Source organism: Corythoichthys intestinalis, chromosome 17 (genome assembly GCF_030265065.1).
Source record: "Corythoichthys intestinalis isolate RoL2023-P3 chromosome 17, ASM3026506v1, whole genome shotgun sequence".
Taxonomy (NCBI): domain Eukaryota; kingdom Metazoa; phylum Chordata; class Actinopteri; order Syngnathiformes; family Syngnathidae; genus Corythoichthys; species Corythoichthys intestinalis.
The window spans coordinates 10,504,824-10,532,640 of NC_080411.1; the positions used below are offsets into that span (position 1 = coordinate 10,504,824).

Consider the following 27,817-nt stretch of genomic DNA (forward strand, 5'->3'; position numbering starts at 1 on the left):
TCTGCGAGCGCGCAGCACAATTTCAAACAGCAGCGACCAGCGGAACTAAAATTGTGTGTTTTCTTGCTAGATTTGATAGTATCAAAGCAACTGAACTCATGTACCCATTTTGTCTGTTTCAGATCTTCCATATGACCTATGATCTGGCTAGTGCTGTGGTAAGAATATTTAACTTGATAGGCATGATGCTGCTGCTATGTCACTGGGACGGCTGCCTCCAGTACCTGGTGCCTCTGCTCCAAGACTTCCCCCCTGACTGTTGGGTGTCGCTAAACGGTATGGTTGTAAGTATCACATTTTTACTATCTTCTTTGGTAGCTGTGAAAAGGATCTACTGTATATGTCGATTGGTTAACTCTTGCAGTTAATTCTTCTGCTGTGGATTTAATTGAGTTTGTCACTGCAGTGGTACCTCTACTTACGAATTTTAATTGGTTCTGGATAGGGTTGTTCCGATCATGTTTTTTTGCTCCCGATCCGATCCCGATCGTTTTAGTTTGAGTATCTGCCGATCCTGATATTTCCTGATCCGATTGCTTTTTTTTTTTTTTTCCTCCCGATTCAATTCCAATCATCCCCGATAATTTGTCCCGATCATATCAGGGTACCCGCGGGTTATTAAAAGTATTAAAAAAGCATTGAATGTAGTTTTTCATTATTAAAGGTATTAAAAGTATTAAATTGGCTGTCGTAAGTCTGGAATTTTTTCACCGAGGTTTTAATTTTGAAGAACATCTCAGTGCAACCTAAATTTTATCCGTGACAAAGTTTGTTTGTTTTTTAACCCATAAAGAAGATGACGCGTCGAATTTTTACGATGCACTGCGCTACAAATCATAATGCACCTCGTGCGTGCGCGCTGTTAGCATCATTAGTATCAACATCACAATAGCAGGCAATTGCACAGTACTGTGTGCTAACGTAAGGAACTGCTCAGATGCCTTAGTTGTTATGTTCGACGAAAGCCTCAACAAGACAACCAAGTCCAAACAGTTGGACCAGCATGTGAGGTATTGGATCGGCGACCAAGTCACATCCAGATACTTTGGGTCGCAGTTTATGGGTCATGCGAAGGCAGTGGACCTGCTTAACATTTCAAAGTAAGTTGCCAATTTTTCCTTTTAAAATGTGTTTGATGCAATAATGTATTTCTGTACGGTTTGCCTTTCGAATGAATGTGAATTTCGTAGTTTTAACTCAAGAGTTAGCCATGTTCAATGGGGTATTGGCAGGTGCACTAGCCTTAGCATGGATAAACCGGAGACGTAGATCCACCATCACCCTCAGATACACAACACTGTTGACACTATTATTGGAACGAGTGCGGGGTAACGTTAATCTGAATAACATGGCATGGTGATAGGCAAATTATAATGTAGGTGATAGTAAAACACCTCCTGGTATATTTAAATGTTTTTCTTGATTGAATAAGAGTATGAATTTTCTCTATCTGATTAAAAGAAATGTCTTCAATAGCTAACAAAGGATTAACATGTGTTTTGTATACTTCTTGTAACGTGATGAGGAAAAAAAACAATTGCCAAGGGAAATGGTCATGTGTAGCTTTTTTATTTTGTGGTAATTAATGGTAAACTACTGCCATTTAGTGGCTGTTTTTTAAACTTTCACTGCCAATTGCAAGATTTTCCCAAGCACTTTACAGTTAAGGTGACCAACTTGACAATCACCAACCTACCACCTTGACTAGGTCCTCTTAAAAGGGAAACCTGTTGTATTGCAAATGTAATTTCTGAAGTTGCTTTACAAAAATAGTGTAAAATCCATTTTATGCTGGGGGAAAAAAATCTGAAAGACCTTGTATTTAAATGTTTTAGCTAGAGAAACTATTACGGTGACATCATTTGAAAGGTTTTAAAAAGAAAGAAAGATGCTGTTAAATGACTCAAATAAGACTAGGAATAATGATAAGTCATACTGAGTGAATAAAAATATGATGGTGTTTTTTAGAGATGTCCCGATTGATCGGGTCCGATCACGTCATTTTCAAAGTATCGGAATCAGCAAAAAAATATCAGACATGCCTTTTCTTAGTATATATATATATATATATATATATTTTTTTTTAATTGTTTTCTAATTGTATTAAACATTACAGACATAATATGTTACACTCATCCAGAGTCTTTACTCTTGGCTTAAAGTGAGGCTGTCAAATTTATCGCATCAACGGCGGCAATAACATTAAAATATTTAACGCAATTAACGCATGCGCTGCATTACCCTCTATGATGGCAGCATATTACGTATACATAGAACTAAAAGGCAACGTGAAACGAGTAGAGGGAACTTTGGATGCCTTTGAAGCCTTTTTTTAATTGGCTAAAGCATTTTACTCCCTCTCTCAACGATTAGAAAAATCGTGGGAAGCAATGTGGGGAAGAAAGTAAGTAGCTGATCATTTTCTTAACACCCTATTTTATTTCCCAACGCTGAGAAGATATATCAATTGGTACCATTACGCACAGTCATGGTTGCACTTCCCATCATGCATATGGGCAGAAGTTAAATGGCTGAATTATCATTTACTGAAAGCTCATAAAAATCCACTAGATATCAATGTTTAGTCACAATATACAAAGTCACATTTGTCCTTTAAGAATTACAAGTCTTTCTATCCGTGGATCCCTCTCACAGAAAGAATGTTAATAATGTAAATGCCATCTTGAGGATTTATTGTCATAATAAACAAATACAGTACTTATGTACTGTATGTTGAATGTATATATTCGTCTGAGTTTTATTCATTTTTTTCTTAATGCATTGCCAAAATGTATATGATCAGGAAAAATTATCGGGAATGATTGGAATTGAATCAGGAGCAAAAAAAAAAAAAAGCAATCGGATCGGGAAATATCGGGATCGGCAGATACTCATACTAAAACGATCGGAATCGGATCGGGAGCAAAAAAACATGATCGGAACAACCCTAGTGTTTTTCTTTGTGTTTGTTTGATTACGATACAGTACACAACTTTATATAAATATAGGCTACAGGAATTCATGTTTACATGTTTTGCCGTTGGTGTACTTTGGGATTTTTTTTTTTTTTTTTTTTTGTGGAAAAAAGTGTGCCTTGGCTCAAAAAAAGTTGAAAAACACTGGTTTACTGTGTTTAAAAATGTTTGCCGCAGACAGCAGGAAGCCAAATCAAGTAAGATGTCACTTAAAGACATTAGACCCCAATCACATTGATAAACCGCTGGATTTTTTTTTTTTCAGCGAAAACGTGCCGAATATTGCCAACAATCGTCCGACTTTGTCAGTATTATATCAGTAAACCAGCGATCACTGTTAGCATCATATAAGGTGGCATAGTAAGTTGCTCAGTGCAAAATAACCCCTCACCATAGCAAAGGAGCTGATGCTGCCTGCAGAAAAAAAAAATCATAAATAATTCTATTAATTTTTGTTTATTTCGGTCAAATAGTTTGGCATATTGTCCTCATGAGTTTATGTTACTAATCAATTTGAATTTATTATGTAGTTATTTTTTTACGTTTTATTTTTCATTATCAAATGTTCAAAAAAATGTACCTTGAGTGTATTTTTACAGGTTGAATGTGTTTTTTTTTTTTTAATTTCAGGCAAATTGATATGCTTAAACTCTTTTCTCATACAAACAAAACAATGTTATTAAAGCTATACTTTATTGTAAGTTGAGCTGTATTACTTTTTTTCTTAAATTTTAAAAAGGACGCAATATTATGCAGAGGTGTACATATATTAATTTTATAGACAAATGATACTTTTTACCGTTGGGGGGGAACAAAACGTTTACCTCCTCCTCGGAGGGGCCTAACAGAAAATAATTGAGAAGCACTGCTCTAGATTTACTGACTAGAAAAGCCAAGTGGCTCTGCTTTAGACTGGCCATTGTTTTAAATGGACGCTCGCCATTCTGAAGCTAATGCTAATGCGAATGCTACGGTAACGCTAGGATTTACATTTATCGTGTTTCGGGCTGCAATTAACTAACAGTATTCTCTGGTTACTTACCAGAACAGCAGTGCCTTGTTGTGTTTAAGAGTTTGGGCTTTTCTACTTCCTAAATTGTAACAAATCCGCTTATATGGACTCTTCTTACGAGCTGTTTTGGCGCCTTGTAGTACTCAAGCAACCATTTGGGATCCCACACTTTTCTCCCTTCCGTTTTCTGCCGCCGCAGCTAGGGCAAAAGGAACGACAGGATCGCGTGGAACGCCTCGTAGGGGGTGCGGATCGTAACAGCTCGCTTCAGGGCGTCCGCTGCCTCCTCGTCTAGCCTCTTCCGCCGACAAACTCCCCACATGCAAAACGAGTGTTGCGAGGCATCCGGGCTTGAGGTGCTAACGTCAGCTCTCCTTAGCATCACTTCGCTTTACTTTTCACGTCAGATCGAGCCTACCGTGCGTGATTCACTCCAAAACAAACACAGGAGCCGTTTCCCTCCAACAACTGCTGCGGTTCGTCCCGATTATGCATGCTAAACTGTGCAAACACAGTCATTCTATTCGCCCCACATTATGAAACTGTGACAAAGTCATCCAAAAAGCCTCATGAACAGCCTAAATTTGCACTGCACCTCTCGCTCGGAATAAATCTAGCTTATTAGCCTACCGCAGATCAATATGGAATCATGTAAAAGAGTTAATGAGCTGCACCCTGCTAGGCCTAATTTGCATAGAGACCTTTACCCACGATAGGAGGTTCCTTAACAATGTGGCAAGTTAAAATGGCTCTTTCAATCAAGGGAGCGCATCAGACAACATCAGAGCTTTTGAAACAGCCCAGCATGGAATTTCAAGAATATTAACACATTGGCTGCCAATGACAGCGATAGACGTCGCATTCATTTTTGTTAGTTCATTCGCCGCCAGACCCACAGGTTCAAAAGGAGATCGGACCTTTACTAGTGATAAACTAATCCATGGCTAATCATAGACTCCAGCATCAGTTGACAAGACAGATCTCACAGACATTGCGCCACGCCTTCCGATAGGGGGCTAACCCAGGCAAAACATTAAGTTGGCTTTCACTGTGATAAACTCAAACACACTGCGTTCAAACGCCGGATTTAGGTGGAAATAGGACGAAGGTTTTACTGCATACAAGCAGGCAGGTTTGTCTCAAGAGTGATTTGGTCGAGGATTCAAGATAATTATTGTATTAAATAGCACCATGCATGCATTTTGAAACGTTATGAAAAAATCAATGGATAAAATTTGTGAAACTTTGGCCTGAAATATTTACGTGAAATGAATGATCACTACCCTTGTTTTGCTTTTAACCAAGAATCAAGACTAGGGATGGGAATCGAAATCGGATTCCAATTCCGAATCGGTTCCTAGTGTTTCAAGGCCTCGACATCACGATGAAAAAGCCTTAACGATTCCTTTAACGATTCCTAAAGACGCGTATTGCGTCATCACGTGACGTGACGTGTCTTATTGTCCAGACGCATCAAACTAGCATGGCACCAAGAACCACTCGCTCCAAAGTGTGGCTGCACTTCACCAGGAAAGTGGGTGAAAATGAAAGGTTACGATGGTTTAGCACGAGCATTGCAGCCGTAAACATATCAATGACAGCACGTAGGTTCAAACGCTCGAAAGTGTGTCTTCATTTCACGAGGAAAAATTACAACAAAGCGACTTGCAGTCATTGCAAGATGGAGATAACTGCATCGGCAGGGAATACGACTGTACTGACCTCACAGAGACGCTAAGGCTCAGTCCTGGCTATGCAGCTAGCTAAACTCCCAAATGACGATGCAGAAGACGTTGGTATAATTTGCTGACTTTATTCAACCATCACTTGAAGAGTGAAACTAAAAATAGAAGTGAAACAAATCAATTTCGTCCCCAATAACAAACAGGTTCGCATCAACGTAAATCAGCGATGATTAGCCGCTAATGCAGTAATAACACAAACGGTTAGCATGCGTTCGCTAGCATTAGCACATCGTTCAAACCACTACACAACTGGATTTAAGTGTCCAATCACGAGTGGAAACAGACAGCAACAAGACAAAAGATGGTACATACAGGCGTTGCCTCTGTAGATATTTTACCAACATTAACAAAGAACGTAGGCCCGTAGCAGTGTTTCCCTCTCTCACTAACTCGCTCATTCGCTTGGCTGCTTTGTAGCTGCACTTATATATATATATAATATAATGGTAAATAATACACTTTAATATTGCCAAAGGCAGAACAACGACCTATATGCCAATATTTTTTATTTCTATTAGAAAAATGTCTCAGTAAAATGTTACACATTCTTGTGCATTTGCCACTTATTGCCACAGTTAACATTGAGGCTTTGGGCCTCTTTTGACCTCGTTGTGAGTTTGTAAGGTTGTGACTTCTGACGAAACAAACTCGATGCCAATCAAAATGTTTGTTCTTCTTTTTCCCCAAATTAGAATCAATATGAGAATCCATACAGAATCGAATCGTTGAGCAATATCGATAATGGTATCGGAATCGTAAAAATCGTATCAATTCCCATCCCTAATCAAGACTGTTTTACGTTCATATCTATAGAAATTCTGATATTTAAGCATTTATTTACAAGAATTTTCAACTTAAAAAGCTCTTTGTTTCGTGACGTCCGCCATGTTGGATTACACAATACCGTAACTTTGGCTTGAAATAGTTACGTAAAATGAAAGATAACTGCCCTTTTTTTTTGCTTTTAACCAAGAATACAGGCTGTTTTACGTTCATATCTATTGAAATTCCATCACACAAGCATTTATTTACAAGAATTTTCAACTTAAAAAGCTATTTGTTTTGTGACGGCAGCCATGTTGGATTTTGTACCTCTCCACAATAGCGGAATTCACCTTAAATAAGTTGTGATTGTGTATAGAAAAATGCAAATTTTGCTTTTATAGAGTAAAATTAAGATGATTCTGCATGCTTTCCTCAAGTACCGTATTTTTTGGATTACAAATCGCACCTGAGTATAAGTCGCACAAGCCATAAAATGCCCAAAGAAGAGGGAAAAAAACCATATATAAGTCACACCGGAGTATAAGTCGCATTTTTGGGGGAAATTTACTTGATAAAATCCAACACATAGAACAGATATGTCAACTTGAAAGGCAATTTAATATAAAAATACAATAGAGAACAACATGCTGAATATATGTACAGTGTACAGTGTATGAACAATGAAATGCGGATATACTGTCCTCACCAGGACGCTACGGCTCGGTCCTGGCTATACACCGAACTCCCAAAAGACAATGCTGGACGTCCGTATAATTTGCTGAATCAATTTGGTCCTCGATAGCAAACAGGTTCGCATCAACTTAAATAAATAATAATTAGGTACTATTACAGCAATAACGTAACAGGTTAGCATGTGTTCGCTAGCATTAGCACATCGTTCAAACAACCACACAACTGGGTCTAAGTGTCCGATCGCGGGTGGAAAACACACAACAACAGAAAAGATGATACACGCAGGCGTTGCCTCTGTGGAGATATTTTAAAAGCATAAACAATGAACGTAGGTTTGCAGCCGTCTTTCTCTCTCGCTAACTCGCCCACTCACTCACTCAGAGTTACGTAGCTGTTCGTCTTCTTCTGGTGTGTGAGCGCTCTTCTTCACATAAACAAGTGCGAGTACGCCCCCACGTGGGTGTGAAAGCGCCACAAACTAAATGCATCCATTTCAATATTAAAAAGTCAATAATACAATTGAACATACATTGCCAAAGGCAGAACGCGAACGTGGCCATAGCTATTAAGAGTTATTCAGATAACTATAGCATAAAAACATGCTAACTAAGTTTACAAAACCATCAGTGTCACTCCAAAACACCAAAATAACATGTGAAATGATATCATAATGTGTTAATAAATTCACACATAAGTCTCACCCCCAGCCAAAATATGAAAAAAAAAAAAACGCGACTTATAGTCCGAAAAATACGGTATTTCCGGATGTGAAAATTGAGTGATTTATTACCTGTTGAAAACTTAATACTTAAATTAATAACGGATGATAAATGGACACATTACATATTGCGACAGGCTTAGCAACTTCAATAAAACATGTAGGTAGTTAGTTAGTACCCTCCTTTGTTTCATTAAAATAAGTCGATGTTTTGGCCACTCTGGTGCACTTTTTTTGGCTTTGTACCGCTTTACCCGCTTGCATACCGAGCGTCATTCTGAACTTTTGACGCTTATATTTTTTTAACCCTTCATTAACCGTAGATGGGATGTTGTGCTCGTCAACGGATTTACGTCATCGATGACGTCGGCTACGTCGCCTAGTCGGGAAACCTCTAATTTTCACACAACAATATGATCATATTTGCTCTCTTACTCTTCTCGACAGTGAAATTGTTTTTTTTTTTTCTACTATGACTTTAGAAAAAAACTTTACTCCTCTAATAAAATATATATGTACTGTATATATATTCATGCAAATCTCTTCATTTTACACACTGAACATTTTTTCTCTTATTAGAAAAAAACTTTACTCCTCTAATAAAATATATATGTACTGTATATATATTCATGCAAATCTCTTCATTTTACACACTGAACATTTTTTCTCTTATTATTTCTGACCTTTTCCCATAAATGTTTTGTTTTTGTTTTTTGTTTTTTTTGCTCTCATTTGACAAACCATTTTTTTTCTCAGAACATCACACATCCTGTAATAGATGTCTCACAGAAAGGTGGGGAAAAAAATCTTTTGACATGTTCAGACGGCAGTGATAGCACACCTATATATAGAATTCCACATGGAACAGATGTGTGATACATGTATGTAAACATATATTTGGATGTTAGAATAGCAGCCTGGGCTTGCTTGTACAGTACATCTCTCCAGCCACAAAATACAAATATTAAGTTTGATTCTTTTTTTGATTGAATATTGTATGGTATGAATATGGAAGCCCATTCCAGGCACAGAAAAAAATATATAAAAATGTACATGGCAGAAAACACTCAGGTGATTTGAAGTCCCGCTCTGAGACCCCCAATTTGGCCAAATTTGAAAATTGTCCGATATGCATGTATGATACATCATCGGAAAGCTTAAAATCTCCATTTTCGGGGGGAAGAAAAATTTCGAACAGGAGGGCATTTTAAAAAAAAAGTTTTTTTAAACAGCAAAACCATATCTGGAGGCGAGAGCACGCAAGAGCAGAATTACAGATGCCATGACTTTAACGAGATATTATCGCGTACTTACCTTGTTTCGATCCAAAAACTCCATGTAGCATGTATCACTGAGTGTCAAGACACAGTTGTGAATGCCCACAGTTGGATTTTTTTGGGAATTTATGGGTGAAACATGGCAATATAACAAGGGTCGCTATGCAGAAATCCCAGACATCAAGGAGTGGTCGAGATTTTCGTTTTCATATATTTACCCCTTTAAACGTTTTTATTTCAATTTTTCTTTGTTTGGATCGATTATTTATCATCTAACATATCGGAGAAAATATGACAGAGCTTGACATAAATGGAGTTATTGAATAATTTGCCGGATGACACTTAATAATATCTGCCATAAGCATTCATTAATGGCCATGATAATGTCATTTCATAATTATGACGGGCTTATGGCAGTCTTCTGACGCAGCTGTCCTAAATAAATCGACAAATAAGCCGCAGGATTTAAAATACGTTAGCTAATGATAGCACCATTATTTCCATTAGAACAGTGCTTCTCAATTATTTTCTGTTGCGCCCCCCCAAGGAAGACGTAAATGTTTCGCGCCCCCCCCCCCAAAACTCTCTGCCGCCACTGTAAATAGTATCATTTGTCTATAAAATTACTAATATAAATACGCATCTGCCTAACATTGTGTCCTTTTTTTCTAATAAAGAAAAAAAGTAACATAGACCAACTTTTAATAAAGTATAACTTTATTAACATTGTTTTGTTTGTAACAGAGAAGACTTGACGCGCATCAATTTGCCTGAATTTAAAAAAAAAAAAAAAAAAAAAAAAAGTCACATACAAACTATAAAAATACACTCAAGGTACATTTTTGACCATTTGATACAGAAAAATAAAATGTAATAAAATCAGTCAATAATAACAAATTCAAATTGATTAGAAACATTCACTCATGAGGACAATATGCCAAAAAATTTGACCAAAAAAAACAAAACTGAATAGAAGAAAAAAAGTGTCTTTGGACAGAAGGAACGTTTTTATTTTCGCTGCTCACAGTGGTGATAATGTGGCGATTCACCACAGTGCTCACTGGTTTACTGATATAACACTGACAAAGCGGAACGATTGTGGCAATTGGCAATATTCGGCACGCTTTCGCTGAAAAACAATCAAGCGGCTTATCAATGAGATTGAGGTCTTTAAGTGGCGTCTTAATTGATTTGGATTCAGACTCTCCGCTATAATAATTTTTAGACTCAGTAAACAGTGGTCGTTCCTCATTTCCCACTATATTAAAAGGCAAACGGCCCGAAAAAAAGCGCATTCTCAGCGGCCGAGTAGGTGAGGGCGGTCGTCGTGACGATCCTAAGCCGAAAATGGCACTTCTTGGGCGGAGACGTGAGAACCGGAGAAGACAGTGGAAGCTGCGTGAGTGATTCCGGTTGGAAAACCGCTTTTCTAAACGGCTGCGGCCCACTGCTCCTCATATTGGTTTTGTGCTGAGTGCTCTTCCTTAGTTCAAAAATACTGTGCGCACTCTGAAAATGAGAGCGTCACTGCCACCCACTGAGTGGATGTGCAAGTACACTTTATTTCAGTGCGGCAAAAAAAAAAAAAAAAAAAAAAAAGCATGTTCCCCGAGGTCACATGCGCCCCCCCTGGCATCGCTCTGCGCCCCCCCCAGGGGGGCGCCGCCCACTATTTGAGAAATACTGCATTAGAAGCACAGGTGTGTAATTCTGTATTTCTTGTTGTTGTTTGTTCTTCTCCTCTTCTGTCTGCTTCTTTCCTTTCAGTCCCCCCATAACCCTTCCCAGTTCAATGCTTTCTCCTAATAAATAAACAACATAATGCAGAACCACAATGGGAGTATCGCAAACTCCCATATGATACATTAAAACTGTTCCGACAATAAGGATTGTCTGATTCCTATTCTCAGTGTTTAAGCAGCTGAACAGGACAGGTAAAAAAAAAAAAAATGTAAATCCAACAACTCCATCACTGATCCTGTTGACTTGGTGCATCCTGTTTGGGAATACAGTTGTGGTCAAAAGTTTACATACACTTGTGAAGAACATAATGTCATGGCTCGCTTGAGTTTCCAGTTATTTCTACAACTCTGATTTTTCTCCGATAGAGTGATTGGAACAGATACTTCTTTGTCACAAAAAACATTCCTGAAGTTTGGTTCTTTTATGACTTTATTATGGGTTAACAGAAAAAGTGATCAAATCTGCTGGGTCAAAAATATACATACATGGATCTGAAAAAGCGAATCATTGACTTGAACAAGTCAGGAAAGTCACTTGGAGCCATTTCAAAGCAGCTGCAGGTCCCAAGAGCAACAGTGCAAACAATTGTTTGTAAGTATAAAGTGCATGGCACTGTTTTGTCACTGCCACGATCAGGAAGAAAACGCAAGCTATCACCTGCTGCTGAGAGAAAATTGGTCAGGAGGGTGAAGATTCAACCAAGAATCACCAAAAAGCAGATCTGCCAAGAATTAGAAGCTGCTGGAACACACTGCCGTGCAAGAAGGAAGCCCTTGCTCCAAAAGCGGCACCTTAAGGCCTGACTGAAGTTTGCTGCTGATCACATGGACAAAGATAAGACCTTCTGGAGGAAAGTTCTGTGGTCAGACGAAACAAAAATCGAGCTGTTTGGCCACAATGCCCAGCAATATGTTTGGAGGAGAAAAGGTGAGGCCTTTAACCCCAAGTACACCATGCCTACCGTCAAGCACGGTGGTGGTAGTTTTATGCTGTGGGGCTGTTTTGCTTCCAATGGAACTGGTGCTTTACAGAGAGTAAATGGGATAATGAAGAAGGAGGATTACCTTCAAATTCTTCAAGATAACCTAACGTCATCAGCCCGAAGATTGGGTCTTTGGCGCAGTTGGGTGTTCCAACAGGACAATGACCCCAAACACACATCAAAAGTGGTAATGGAATGGCTAAATCAGCCTAGAATTAAGGTTTTCGAATGGCCTTCCCAAAGTCCTGACTTAAACCCCATTGACAACTGCTGAAGAAACAAGCCCATGTCAGAAAGCCATCAAATTTAACTGAACTGCACCAATTCTGTCAAGAGGAGTGGTCAAAGATTCAACCAGAAGCTTGCCAGAAGCTTGTGGATGGCTACCAAAAGCGCCTAATTGAAGTGAAAATGGCCAAGGGACATGTTACCAAATATTAGCGCTGCTGTATGTATATTTTTGACCCAGCAGATTTGATCACTTTTTTCTGTTCACCCATAATAAAGTCATAAAAGAACCAAACTTCATGAATGTTTTTTTGTGACAAAGAAGTATCCATTCCAATCACTCTATCAGAGAAACATCAGAGTTGTAGAAATAACTGGAAACTCAAGAGAGCCATGACATTATGTTCTTCACAAGTGTATGTAAACTTTTGACCACAACTGTAAGGGGAGTCCAGCAAGAACTGGTGATAGCAGGGAGCGGGCCAGTGGGTTTCTTATCAGCTTGACTAATGGCCTTAGAGTAGCTTCTTACTGGCAAGCACCCACATTGTCTTAATCAGCAAACAAGATAAGGCTGCTGTCAGGTGAGAGGGTGATGGAGTTTGTTGGTGTGACTTTACAGAAGGCCTCAAAGGGTTGATGTGAACTTCAAACCCCACATGAGCTTTCCTGCAGTGATCAATAATGAAGGAACTACAAATACACCGGAAATTCGGTGTCTGAAAATGTTTGTCCAAAATGTGACTAACAATGTGGTTTTTGTCCGAAATGCTTTTATGAAATTACAGAAACTGGTAGTTGCTTTGGTGCAAGACAAAAACTCAGGTAATTGTCATAGCTATGTTTTACGGTAATTGACATTTACCTGTGCTAGCTTAAAAAGTAGAATGCTATGACAGTGTTGCTGCTCCGTCCACAAAGGCCGCCACTGCTCTTTCGCACCCTTACACACAGGACTGTTGCTAGTGTGAAACTGCTTTTATCATATTGTGGTTTCAGGAATGAGACCTTATCTGGATCATATGGTGTGAACTTTTTTTAGCTTTCTTCAATCCCAAACCCTTTAAAATCCAAAAGCTCATATCAAACTCTAAGATGTGCATAGAGAGTTGACGGGGGAATGATTTTTATGTCTTTTCTGCAGGATGAGTATCCTTTTCTGTTCTTAAAAGTATGTAGCGGCACCATTAGCGGTTAGCAAAACGCACTCATCCGAAGGTCGCACTCATAACGTGGCTTCACCAAGGCCAAATGTCGGCAATTGAGACGTTGGCAAGAGTCGGAAAGAATTCTCTGAATATTCCAAAAGATAGTTAAAATCGTTTGCAAGTGCAGAGCCGTTTACTTCCCTCCCTCGTGAGTTCAATGTCCGCTTAGCCTTCTGCGCACTGTCAGTGAGAACAGCTTTTTTTTTTTTTTTTTTTTAATTTGATTATGTAATTGGACAAATGCATATTGTGCATCACTTTTCTGTTTTAGCCACGCATGCGACAGCTTGCTGGATTTTAGCGAGTTATTTGATTGAGTCATTAGAACAGTCGTGCGTGTGAAGGCTCAAAAATAAAGGTAGAAGTTGTTTATAATGAACTGGAAATTTTGAATGTATTTTTTAATGTATGTACTGTATGTATATTAGGGGTGTCAAACGATTAAAATTTTTATTCGAGTTAATCACAGCTTAAAAATTAATTAATCGTAATTAATCGCAATTAATCGCAATTTAAACCGATAAAATATGCCATATTTTTCTGTAAATTATTGTTGGAATGGAAAGCTGAGACACAAGATGGATATATACATTGAACATACGGTACATATACGTCAGTGGCAGCCAATGTCAGGCAATGAGTTCATTTTGGGCAAGGGCGTAGGTTTGCATAGGGACGGTAGGGACAAAACACTACCAACTTTTCAGGGTGCTCAAATTGTCCCCACCAACTTTTAAGCAACCTTAATTGCTTTATATAAGGAGTTCAGTTATATAGGTAATTTAGATTGTCTTCCCATATGTTGTAAGGATAGAATTTACCCTATCATAATTAAGTGAATTTTCATTATGTTCAGACTTACATTTACCCCTTTTACTTGCTGAATGTGCCTTTCCATTTTTCCCCCCTCAAACGCACGTTTGATTGGCTGATGACTTGCATTTATTTAAAATGTATGAACTTATTTTCTAAAGGAATGTTATTTGCAGCCCATGCAGATTTTTAAGATAATCATACATTAATCATAATCGAGGTCAAAAGTTTTCATTTTTTGTTGAGTTTGGCTGTGCTTGTGGATAAAAGCAATAGTGTTTTACCTGAAGGAAGGCAGTTTTATTTATTTTTGTTATACTTTGACTAAGATGTTTTTCTAGTTATGTTTAACTTATTGATTTAGACAGACAATGTTGAGTGGTCTTAAGACAAATGTTATTATTATTATTATTATTTTTTTTTTGCATTCCTGGATAGTTGAGAGATTTTTATACATTTGAAATTATTGTGTGTGTTAATCAGTGTTGTTAATAACGGCGTTACAATATAACGGCGTTACTAACGGCGTTATTTTTTTCAGTAGTGGGTAATCTAATTAATTACTTTTCTCATCTTGGCAACGCCGTTACCGTTACTGAGGACGGAAAGGCATGCGTTACTATGCGTTACTATAGTGGTCGAAAAGTCTGAAGGAGACTGACTCACCGAGACGACACAGCAGAGCAGGAGTGTGGAGGAGGCAAGAAAGTTGTGACGCCGAACAAACGCGATGCTAGGTAGCTCCAATAATACATGTTGTTGCCGATAGCCTTCAAACTACACCCGCATGTTATGGTAGATATGGTAGACATGGTAGATAAGGTAGATATCACATGTACTGTATATAGATACAACTAGATGCAAAATGACAGACACTAAATGCGTTAGTAGACAGCCGCCATCTTGAAGCAGTAGACTTTTTAGGATGGCTCTGTTGTAGAGAACCTTCCTAGCAAACCTAAGTAACTTTTTATATAAAATACTTCTAAATCGGCAAAATATTGACTTGAATCTATCTTTAAATGATGAAACAGTTTTAAAACTTTCATATGTCGAAAGTAGAGAGAAGGGAACTAATGCAATAATGGGAGCAATTCTAACAACTTTTAACAGTTGATTCAGGGTAAAGAGTAAATTAGGGTAAAGAATTGGGCTCGGGCCAATTGTACCGAAAACCTTCACAAAAAACTTCACTTAGTGTGGCCAATGTTTTTTTTTTTTTTTTTTTTTAATTGAGGAAAAAAAAAAAAAGTAATTATCACCAATTACTTTGCCAAGTAACTAATTACTCTTACATTCAGGTAATTGAGTTACTAACGCAATTACTTTTTGGGAGAAGTAATTTGTAACTATAATTAATTACTTTTTTTCAGTAAGATTAACAACACTGGTGTTAATATAATTTAAGTTATGTTCAAATATTGCAATTTCAATTCTCTAATAAAATCCTGACGTTTATTCTGGAAGTTTTCAAAATGTATCATGAGTAGTTTTCAAAAACAAAGGTTTAGGGCTGTTTAGTAGTCGATTAATCGATGATCCATTAGTTCGAATAATCGAGTAATCGGATAAGGAACATGAAAAATTAAATTACCTGGGCTGAGCCTCAAATGGTATATCAAAAAATAAATAAATGAGGATCTACGTACAACAAAAACTTACATAGCAAAAGTCCGCTAGTTTAAATGCTATAAAATGCTGTATGTTTGTATACTGTATGTATCTGTAAAATGTTTTACAATGCTCTTAACAAATGGTTCAGACACATATTCCCACAAAAATAGACTAAAAATACCTTTAAACTAAATAACGAATGCATAAAAAAAAAAACATTAGCTCAAACAAAATTGTAGCTTATGTTGGTCTTAACAAGGAGCACCTTGATTCAGCCTGTGAAATGAGGCAGACTAGAAGGCAGAGTGTCCACCCAAATCAATAAAACTAAATGCAAACACTTTCAAAATAAACCATTACAACGCCACTTAAAAAATTAAACGAATACTAGGAGCAGCAAAATTTAATTCGAATCTTTTTTTCTAATCGAATACTCGAGTTAATCGATTAATCGTTGCAGCACTACAAAGGTTTGAATCGAATGGTGTATGACCTGAACCAGTATACGCGAAAGTTACTTTAAGTCAATACAGATTTATTTTGCATTGATCATTTAGCCTCTCAATTAATTAGGTTCATATTTATGAGAAATGTAGGCCTGACCCCCATTCAATAATTTGTTTGGTCTTATTAATGTCCTGTCCGCAGCAAAAGTGTACCTGCAGGTTATGCTGTTTTATAGTCCCAACCAATGTTGAGACCAAACCTACGTACTTGATTTTGGCGTATTTACAGGTTACTTCCTGTTGATTTTGAGTGACTGAAAAGGAAGTGACTCAAGAATGTCCCCAACTGAATAGGAATTGACTAAAATCGACAGGAAGTAACCCGTAAGTGCCCTAAAATGAACAGGAAGTGATCTGTAAAGGCCCACAAGACTGGCTGTGAATGCTTTGGTTTCAGAGCCAATTACGGCGCTAGACGTCCAATGCAGCAAAAATGAAAAATTACTCTGAGTCTTTCCTGTGTGGCTATACAGATCTTATCCCTGCCCAGGGCTATCAATAGAATGGACGAACATGCCCATCAATGGCATTAAACAAATTAAATGCCATTAGAAATGAATGGGAAATTTGGACGTCCATGGCAGTCAATAGCAGCGCCCTTCATAAGCGTCAATGGTATCGGGGAAGTTTGGGGGACACGTCCGATTGATATCTGGTCATTTCCTGTTGATTTGGGGATATTAATTTTTCCCAATTGAAAATGAATGGGAAAAAATTTGGACAATCCATGGCCGTCAATGGCATCGACTTACATAGGCGTCAATGGAATCCAAGTATATCGGCATCAATAGAATGGTCAAACAAACCCATCAATGGTATTAAACGAAGTAAATGCCATTAGAAATGAATGAAAAATTTGGACGTCCATGGCCATCAATGGCAGCACCCTCCATAAGCGTCAATGGAATGAGGGACGTTTGGGGGACACGTCCTATTTATAGCTGGTCTTTTCCTGTTGATCTGGGGACTTTTTTTTTTTTTTTTGCCATTGAAAATCAATGGGAAAAATTTTGGATGTCCATGGCCGTCAATGGCAGCACCCTCCATAAGTGTCAATGGAATAGGGGAAGTTTGGGGGACACGTCCTATTGATATCTGGCCATTTCCTGTTGATTTGGGGACATTGTTTTTTTTTGCCATTGAAAATGAATGGGAAAAATTTCGGACGTCCATGGCCGTCAATGGCATCGAGTTACATAGGCGTCAATGGAATCCAAGTCCATTAGCATCAATAGATTCGACATACATGGCCGTCGTTGGCATCAATGCAATGTAAATTCCATTAAAAATTCAATTAGCTTGACATTAGCCCCTAATACTCTGTTGTACGACACGCATACAGGCAACGTCAATGAAAAATGTCATTATATGGACTTACGATCTGCCAACTTGTTGTCTCCTGTCGTCTCCCAAAATTAAACCTGGGGGACGGAGCGTCATGTGTTCATTCATGGCTGACGTGCTGCTGTGGTCTGCAAGCTTGGCATTGTACTGTACCCTCCTTTGTTTCGTAGAAATAAGTCCATGCTTTGGTCACTCTGGTGCGCTTTTTTAGCTTTGTGTTGCTTTCCTAGCTTGAATCCTGAGCGTCCGCCATTAACTTTCCACGCATATTTCTTTAACCCTTAATTAACTCATTTGCTCCCAAAAACGTATAAATACATTCTATTTTTAATTGTTTCAGTGTCCCAAAGACTTATTTATACGTTTTTTTTGTTGGTTTTTTTTGAGACATCTCTGAGTTGTGATTCAATTTAGCTCCAAAGCACAAAGCTGAAAATCCATTTTAAAGCAATAAAACTTGCCACTGGAGGGCAGTAGCGCATTTGGTAAGACCCCGCAACCCTATTCAACGGCAACAAACTGCCAAGCCACAAAGCCGGGGCGCAGTCGGAAGATGACCGAATGGTTGACAGGTGGCGGACGACCGAGCATAACAACCAGTAGGACGGTCGGGATGCCAGGCGCTGGACGACCGAGCAGAACAACCGGGACCACTAGGTGCTGTTGAGTCCATGCTGTTCATGACCAGAGCCCACAGAGACTCAAAAAAAAAAAAAAAAAAAAAAAAAAAAAAAAATCATCCTTTTGAGACAGGCAACGATGAGAGAAAAGTTTAACCGGCTGTTGCGGCCACAATAGCATCATCTTTCAATTAGTTATGTGTAAATAAATTGTTACTTTGCTATCAAAAGCTCTATTTGTCTTGTTGTTTGTTATTTTGTAAAAGGAAAACATTATTCAGATGTTTGGAATGTAACTAAAGCATAGAAATAGCTGTGTTAAAGTCAAAGTTATGTTTGAAATGTATGCTTTCACAAAAAGCTCAATTTCTCTGTTTTTTCATCAGAAATTGGAAAATTGCTCAAACTAAGCTATTTTCTAATGGTGATTTCTAAAGAAGATATGAACGTACTTTTTTCTGAAAGAAGAGAGTCTAATCTTTCTTTTGGTGGGTTCCATGTTTATATAGCAATTGAACAGAATTTTCTGTGGGCCTTGCAAAATCAGTCAAAATCCAGTAAAACGGCCGGGAGCGAAGGGCCTTGCTCCGGTGAAAAATGCTGGAAGCGAATGAGTTAACAGTGGCTGCAACGCGCTACATTAACTACGTAGATGCTTATTCAGCTACGCTAGCATGACAGCCCCTAATACTCTGTTGTACTACCCACATGAAGGCAACTTCAATGAAAAATGTCATTCTATGGACTTACGATCTGCCAACTTGTTGTGTCCTGTCGTCTCCCAAGATTATACCCGAGTGACAGCACTTCATGTGTTCATTCACGGCCGACGCGCTGCCATGGTATGCAAGCTTGGCATTGCAGTGTACCCTCCTTTGTTTCATGGAAATAAGTCCATGCTTTGGTCACTCTGGTGCGCTTTTTTGACTTTGTGTCGCTTTCCCAGCTTGAATCCTGAGCGTCCGCCGTTCTCAACTTTCCACACATATATTTTTTTAACCCTTTATTAACCGTCGACGGGATGGTGTGCTCGTAGACGCAGTTACGTCATTGATGACCGGGCCGGCCCGGGCCATTTCGGGGCCCTAAGCAAAATAATGCTGTGGGGCCCGTATTTTTGGCCCACCATTTCGTCACAGTGTACTGTGAAACCCATACGTGCAATCCAACCCATACGTCCATATTTTGTATATTAATCAGATATTGTTGCACTGCATGCTTCAAACTTCTCACCCCAAATGATTGTCAGTACTTACAGTAGATAACGCCAAACCTTTTTCTAAAAGAGGAAAAGAAAGAAGTTAAGGAAGAACTTTTATTTTTTTAAGCTTGAAATTAAATATCAAAACTCACAAAAGTCAATTAAAGCAAACTGTAGTAAACAAAATAAAATATAAATTAAACAATTGCCAGATTGCGGACCCCCTAGTGGTCAGGGGCCCTAAGCAGCTGCATAGTCTGCGCATAGGCTGGGCCGGCCCTGATCGATGACTTCGACTAGACGGCACAGCTCTAATTGTCACACCCCTAATCGGTAGATTGTGAGATAATCGTTATCGTGAGCCTTGAATAGGGAGGTACTCAATGATCCACCCTCATCGTTCTAGTACTTTAATTAAAAATGTGGGCAGCTTTTATTGGGTTTTCCTGGCTCAAGATCAGGCAGAGGTGGCCCCATTCAGACCACTCATGCAGATGATTGCAACACTTTGACAGTGATTGGGGATGAAATGTTGTGATAATGAAGTCGGCGCTTTTTTCTTCTTTTTTTTTTTTTAAACAAATGTCGAGCTGCAGGATGAATATTAAACTAGTTGCTTATTTGGCAGCATGCATGCGGTGCTTAATTAGAACAAGTCGCTCGAAAACATTTGCTGCGTTCATCTCATTTAGAGCAGCCCCACTTCTAGCGGAAGCTGCGTTTTTCTTTCTTAGGGAGATGTGTTAATACACTAATGAGTCATTGCCCCCTCCCTTCAGATGACTGAGCATTACGTGACGAGATATTCTTTCAATCCCTGCGATTCTTCCTGATGATTCACGGATAGAAAATATCATGTCGTTTGGCTGGTGAAACAAAATCAATATGTACAAAGTGTGTGATTGGCCTAGTCATGAAGCGGGGCTCGTAGTGAGTCATGGAAGAGGGAGGAAAAAGAGAAACACAAATCAGGTTAGTTAAGAGTGTGTGAAAAATAATAACTGCATTTGTTTTTCTGGCTCATGTAAGGTGGGAGCGTTGCTACATAATAAAAAGTGTGTGAGTGCAGCACAAATGTTGAAGCCTTACAAATCAGAATTTCATCTATCATGCAGAAATCACGATTTTTATGCACATTTGAGAATAAACCAGTCCTGCTTAATATGAAGTTGTTCTCAGTAGTGTTATCCAATAAAGATGACAATTCAATTCCCGGGAGCTCATATGTGACCTGCAGTGCAAACAACACAAATGTATGACAAAGCGATGACATTGCACAACATGGTGCCGACGCAGCTCTTCTCCATCTGCACGACAACGTGGCGAAAAGTTGCAGTGAGTCAGCTTAGAGGGGCACCAAAAAAATTATTTTGTTTTCCTTTTCTTCTCCAACCATGCATATCATGCATAGCACTAAATGGAGGCCTACAGAGATCAAAGCCATCGAAGAACACTCTCAGACACTTAAAATACTACTGTGTAAAATTTTGTCAAAGCTGCCCAGGTGTCTCGAAGTCCATAGCGGACGAACACACTCACACACAGACGAAATTCCATTTTGTATATATAAGAGATGTCCCGATCCAGTATTTGGATCGGATGGGACGCCGATATGGGCAAAAAAATGCGCATCGGTATCGGATCGGCCGACACAGAAAAATTCCGATCCAGACTTCCGATCCAGTTTTTTTTTTTTTTTTTTTTAAAGTCCGGGTTTTCTAGCGCACCGATTTACATAATCCATTCCAGTTTTTTGCTTCGGTTTCCCTAAAATGGAATGTTTTTTTTGTTTTGTTTTTTAATATTTCTTTGGCTTAATGTGGTTATGTAATACATTATAGTACAGTATAATAATAATTAGGGTTGTTCCGATCATGTTTTTTTTGCTCCCGATCGTTTTAATTTGAATATCTGCCAATCCCGATATTTCCCGATCCGATTGCTTTTTTTTGCTCCCGATTGCTCACTGTATTTGTTTATTATGACAATAAATCCTCAAGATGGCATTTACATTATTAACATTCTTTCTGTGAGAGGCATCCACGGATAGAAAGACTCATGACTTTGTATATTGTGATTAATATTGCCATCTAGTGTATTTGTTGAGCTTTCAGTAAATGATACTGTAGCCATGCCCAAATGCATGATGGGGAGTGGAACCATGACTGTGGAGTGCTACCAATTGATATATCTTCTCTGCGTTGGGAAATAACATAGGTGTTAAGAAAAAGATCAATTGCTACCTTGCTTCCCCACATTGCTTCCCATGATATTTCTAGTCGTAGGGAGAGGGATTTTTAGGCTTTAGCCAATTAAAAAACGGCTCCAAAGGCTGCCAAAATTCACTCTACTCCTTTTACGCTGCCTTTTGTCTCTCTATATAGGTAAAACGGCGTCATTACAGATTGAGCGCGACAATGAGGGTCGTGCAGTGCATTCATTAATTGCGATAAATATTTTAACGTGATACATTTTTTTAAAAATTAATTACCGCTGTTATCGGGATAAATTTGATAACCCTACCTTAAGCCTAAACTTAAGGCTCTGGATGAGTGTAACATGTCTGTAACGTTAAATACAATTAGAAAACGATTTAATTAAAAAAAAAAAAAAAAAAAAAATATATATATATATATATATATATATATATATAACAAAAAGGCATGGCCGATATTTTTTTTGCCGATTCCGATACTTTGAAAATGACGTGATCGGACCCGATCGATCGGCGATCGGGACATCTCTAATAATAATTTATATAAATAACTTTGTGTTGAGAAAAACAATACCATTGTTTTTTTGTTTTTTGTTTTTTTAAATCAAACATCGTTGGCAGTTACTCACAATGTTACTCATTACTTGAGTATCCTTTATGCTAAATAATTTTTTTTTTTTTTTTTTTTTTTTTTTTGTACTTAACTCATTCACTCTCAGCCATTTTCACCGGAGCAAGGCCCTTCGCTCCTGGCCGTTTTACTGGATTTTGACTGATTTTGCAAGGCCCGCAGAAAATTCTGTTCTATTGCTATATAAACATGGAACCCACCAAAAGAAAGATTAGACTCTCTTCTTTCAGCAGAAAAAAAAAGTTAGTTCATAATCTTTTTCCATTCTTTAGAAATCAGCATTAGAAAATAGCTTAGTTTGAGCAATTCTCCAATTTCTGATGAAATTGAGCTTTTTGTGAAAGCATACATTTCAAACATAACTTTGACTTCAACACAGCTATTTTTTTGCTTTAGTTACATCCCAAACATCTGAATAATGTTTTCCTTTTACAATATAACAGAAACAACAAGACAAAAAGAGTTTTGATAGCAAAGTAACAATTTATTTACACATAACTGAGAGATGACGCTATTGTGGCCGCGACAGACGATTAAACTTTTCCCTCATCGTTGCCTGTCTCAAAAAGAGGAATTTTTTTTTAGTCTCTGCGGGCTCTGCTCGCGAGCAACACGAACTCAACGGCATCTAGTGGTCCCGGTCGTTCTGCTTGGTCGTCCAACGCCTGGCATCCCGGGTGTCCTACCGGTTGTTCTGCTCGGTCGTCCGCTGCCTGGCATCCATTCAGTCATCTTCCGCCGGCGCCCCGGCATTGCGGCTTGGCCGTCATCGCCGTTGAATAGGGTTGCGGGTATTACCAAATGCGCTACTGCCCTCCAGTGGCCAGTTTTATTGCTTTAAAATGGATTTTCAGCTTTGTGCTTTGGAGCTAAATCGAACCATAACCCAGAGATGTCTTTTTCGGGAAAAAGAAAAGAAAAATGGAAAAAACGTATAAATAGGTCTTTGGGACACTGAAACAATTAAAAATAAAACATATTTATACGTTTTTGGGAGCAAATGAGTTAAGTACATTTTTTGGATGACTACTTTAACTTTTACTTGGGTAATATTATTTTGAAGTAACGCTACAGTCACTTGAGTAAAATTTTTGGCTACTCGACCCACCTTTGTCCCCGGTTTACCAACGAGTTCCGTTCCTGCACTGGCAATGTAACCTGGATGTCCGCAAAAACCTGAATTAACCATTTAAACACTTCTACACTGAAGAGAATGCCACCGGCCGGTAGGGGGCAGCGCCGTTGCATAGTAATGTTATTTATCTCAACAGTGGGAGAGTTGGTATTTGTATGAGACGTTTATGCTATTGCTATGTGCTATTTGTGCTCCACACATATTTCTGTAAGTCTGCTCTCTGTTAATGTCAATTGTGTGCCTCTTGTTGTATTTTGGCTTATATATGTACAGAGAAAGATATGTTATCTGTTGTGTTAGTACTTGTTGTTCTGTTTTCTTCTATTCAGTTAAGTTAGTATGCTGTGGCTAATTAGCTATTTTCTTGTTCTTCAGGGTTCCCTCATCTTTGTCAATAAATGAGAATTATAACTTGACATTGAGGGGTATTTCTTCATTCACACCCTCTAAAATACAAAAAAAAAAAAAAAATCCCAAAACACGTCATTGTACTGTCATTGCCAAGACGTTGGGGCTAAGTCCTAGCTAGACAGCTAGCTAAGCTCCGAAACGACGAGGTCAGACGTCTGTGCGGTTTGCAGATTTTATTCAGCTGCTCATGACATCAGCACTTGCAAAATGACACTAAAGTAAAATGAAATGAAATCAGTCTCATCTTCAATAACAGCAATTCAAATTTGCCTTCACCATTAGCTGCTGATACAGCAATAACAAACGATTAGCATGTATCAGTACATCATCAAAAACAATCACATCAACTCACCCTAAGTATTCGACCACAATTGAAAACGCACAATAAATAGTACAAAAGGGGTTGTATACAGCCGTCGCCTATGGATGCTTCACAAGCAACAAATGTGCGCGCAGGCTGTCACCTCTTCACTCGACTGCGCTCCTTCTCATACGTGCGTGTGTGGGAAGGGCAGTATGTAAATGCCAAGTATGCGGATGCCAAATTTGCTCTATGCTTCCTGCACCAAAACATTGCATGCATCACAAAACAAAAGTCAACATTTAAAAAAAGAAAAATTCAAAAATCGACAAGACAGGTGTCGTAAAGTCAAAATCACGTAAGTCGGGTACGTCGTAACCCGAGGACTACCTGTATAGATATAGATAGACTTGGTGAAATATCCTTTGGTGTATTTTGCACCAAAAAAAAAAAATACGGCAGAAAAAATATGCAAAAAAAATCCACATTGGCAAATGTAATGAGAATGAGAAATGTAATGAGAAACGTATTATCTGTCTCCATAAACAACGAATAAGTGTAAAATTGATGCGTTATAGTGATTAGCTGTTGAATTTTGCCACAGCGTCCAAAAAAAAGTGTCTAGAAAAAATATATTACTCCTGAAACAACTAAGTATGTATTTTAGACCCCTTTTCAGATAACAAACCAAGACGTGTGACAGTGCCCACATTAGCATGTAGCCAATAAGTTTCAATTCTGTCCATATTAGATGGGTCTACTACACTAATTTGTGCGCTATTGAGCAGCTAACGACTTTTAAAAAAGACTTTGTGAGGATAATGTAACATGAATGTTTGCTTTTACAAGGTAAAAAGCAGTTTTTATAGTCGGGCCATTGTGTGAGTGAAATTTTCTGCATCTTGAATTAGTTATTGAGCAGGATTTTGGGAGCTACAGTGGGGCAAATAAGTATTTAATCAACCACCAAGTGTGCAAGTTCTACTTGAAAAGATTGGAGAGGCCTGTAATTGTCAACATGAGTTAACCTCAACCATGAGCGACAGAATGTGGGGAAAAAAAACAGAAAATCACATTGTTAGATTTTTAAAGAATTTATTTCCAAATTAGAGTGGATAATAAGTATTTGGTCACCTACAAACAAGCAAGATTTCTGGCTGTCAAAGAGGTCGAACTTCTTTTGACGAGGTCTAACGAGGCTTCACTCGTGACCTGTATTAATAACACTTGTTTTAACTCATTATCGGTATAAAAGACACCTGTCCACAATCTCAGTCAGTCACACTTCAAACTCAACTATGGCCAAAACCAAAGAGCTGTCGAAGAACACCAGAGACAAAATTGTAGACCTGCACCAGGCTGGGAAGACTGAATCTGCAATAGATAAAACGCTTGGTGTAAAGAAATCAACTGTGGGAGCAATTATTAGAAAATAGAAGACATACAAGACCACTGATAATCTCCCTGTATCTGGGGCTCCATGCAAGATTTGACCCCTTGGCGTCAAAATGATAACAAGAACGGTGATCAAAAATCCCAAAACCACACAGGGGGACCTAGTGAATGACCTAGGCTAGGCTACTATCAGTAACACAATGCGCCACCAGGGACTCAAATCCTGCACTGCCAGACGCGTCCTCCTGCTGAAGCCAGTACACGTCCAGGCCCGTCTGCGGTTCGCTAGAGAGCATTTGGATGATCCAGAAGAGGACTGGGAGAATGTGTTATGGTCAGATGAAACCATAATAGAACTTTTTGGTAGAAACACAGGTTCTCGTGTTTGGAGGAGAAAGAATACTGAATTGCATCCGAAGAACACCATACCCACTGTGAAGCATGGGGGTGGAAACATCATGCTTTGCGGCTGTTTTTCTGCAAAGGGACCAGGACGACTGATCTGTATAAAGGAAAGAATGAATGAATGGGGCCATGTATCGAGAGATTTTGAGTGAAAATTTCCTTCCACAGCAAGGGCATTGAAAATGAGACGTGGCTGGGTCTTTCAGCATGACAATGATCCCAAACACACAGCCAGGGCGACAAAGGAGTGGCTTCATAAGAAGCATTTCAAGGTCCTGGAGTGGCCTAGCCAGTCTCCAGATCTCAACCCCATACAAAATCTGTGGAAGGAGTTGAACGTCCGTGTTGCCGAACGACAGCCCCAAAACATCACTGCTCTAGAGGAGATCTGCAGGAGGAATGGGCCAAAATACCAGCAACAGTGTGTGAAAAGCTTGTGAAGAGTTACAGAAAACGTTTGGCCTACGTTATTGCCAACACAAGGTACATAACAATATTGAGACGAACTTTTGGTATTGACCAAATACTTATTTTCCACCATGATTTGCAAATAAATTCTTTAAAAATCAAGCCATGTGATTTTCTGGTTTTCTTTCCACATTCTGTCTCTCATGGTTAAGGTTTACCCATGTTGACAATTACAGGCCTCTCTAATATTTTCAAGTCGCAGAACTTGCACAGTTAGTGATTGACTAAATACTTGTTTGCCCCACTGTATTCTGTTGATGTATATACGCTAGTAGAATAAAGAATGATACCTAATTGAACAAAACGTATTTGGGAACTGGCAAGGAGGTTGGGGGAATCCGCATGACAGAAGAATATACAGATGTGTCGGTTTTAGCTTTGTAAACTGAGGAAGTACAGTATGTCAAGATTCCACACCGCAACTGTGTACTATAGTGCAACAATCATTGTACATGCATTCTTTGCACGACTAGCGCCCCTACCTCCCATTATTTGGCCTGTTATCGGTCCACGTGGGCCCCATGGCTCGTCTGGTCGCTAACCATGTTTGCGCAGCTTTAGCCTGATTAATGGCTAGTCAACAAGACCATGGAAAAAAAAAAAAAATCAAATACTAAGCTGGACACTGCACACACCGGACGGGTAGCTATTATTAAGCTATGTGCAGCACTTGAGGGAAAAGGACTGTCATATTTAAAATGTTCCACGGTCATTCGTAAAACATTGTGCCTCACGACTAAATGCTCATGAAGCACGAACTGCTTACTCGCTGATGCGATCCATCTGAGTACTTTGAAAATGCTTGTAGGTACTGCAGGGCATAGGTAAGCTAGTTACTTGAAAACTCTTTTGACCCAAAGTGCACGTGGTGAGTTTTGTCCTAAGGAAAAGTATTTTTACAACAACAAAACAGCAGTCCACACTGTTGACAAAGGTTTGGTTCTTTGGAATTTGAGCTAGCATACTTTTTTTTTTTTTTTTTAACTTGGCTTGTAGCAACCTCATCCTAGATGGCTGATGCTAAGCTAACATGGCTGTGTAATTTCCCACAACAGCATACTAATGACAGAAGCGTTGACGCACTGCCAAGATAGATGTCGTTGACTGACTGCTTAACTAATTGACTGCCATTGACGCTGATAGTTGTCCAATTCATTTTGACTGGGCGTTAGCGAATGAACATTAAACGAACAAAGCACTATCAAGGGAGCCACTGAGTTAGCATAGATACTATTCAACTGGAAAAGTTAGGCTTAGCAGAAAATATTAGTTGAGAAACCTTTTATAAAACTGATTAAAATTTTTTTTTTTTTTTTTTATGACATAACTAGGGCTGTCAAAATTATCGCGTTAACGGGCGGTAATTAATTTTTTAAATTAATCACGTTAAAATATTTGACGCAATTAACGCA

The 27,817-nt window shown here is 38.7% G+C and overlaps 1 protein-coding gene across 1 annotated transcript in view; it reads left to right on the forward strand.

Moving 5' to 3' along the window:
• Positions 1-27,817, forward strand: part of LOC130905970 (potassium/sodium hyperpolarization-activated cyclic nucleotide-gated channel 1) — a 203,151-nt gene that overhangs the window by 116,394 nt on the left and 58,940 nt on the right. The window contains exon 3 of the mRNA XM_057819798.1: positions 123-284. Coding sequence (XP_057675781.1) covers positions 123-284 — 162 coding nt within the window. The remainder of the gene's footprint in view (positions 1-122; positions 285-27,817) is intronic.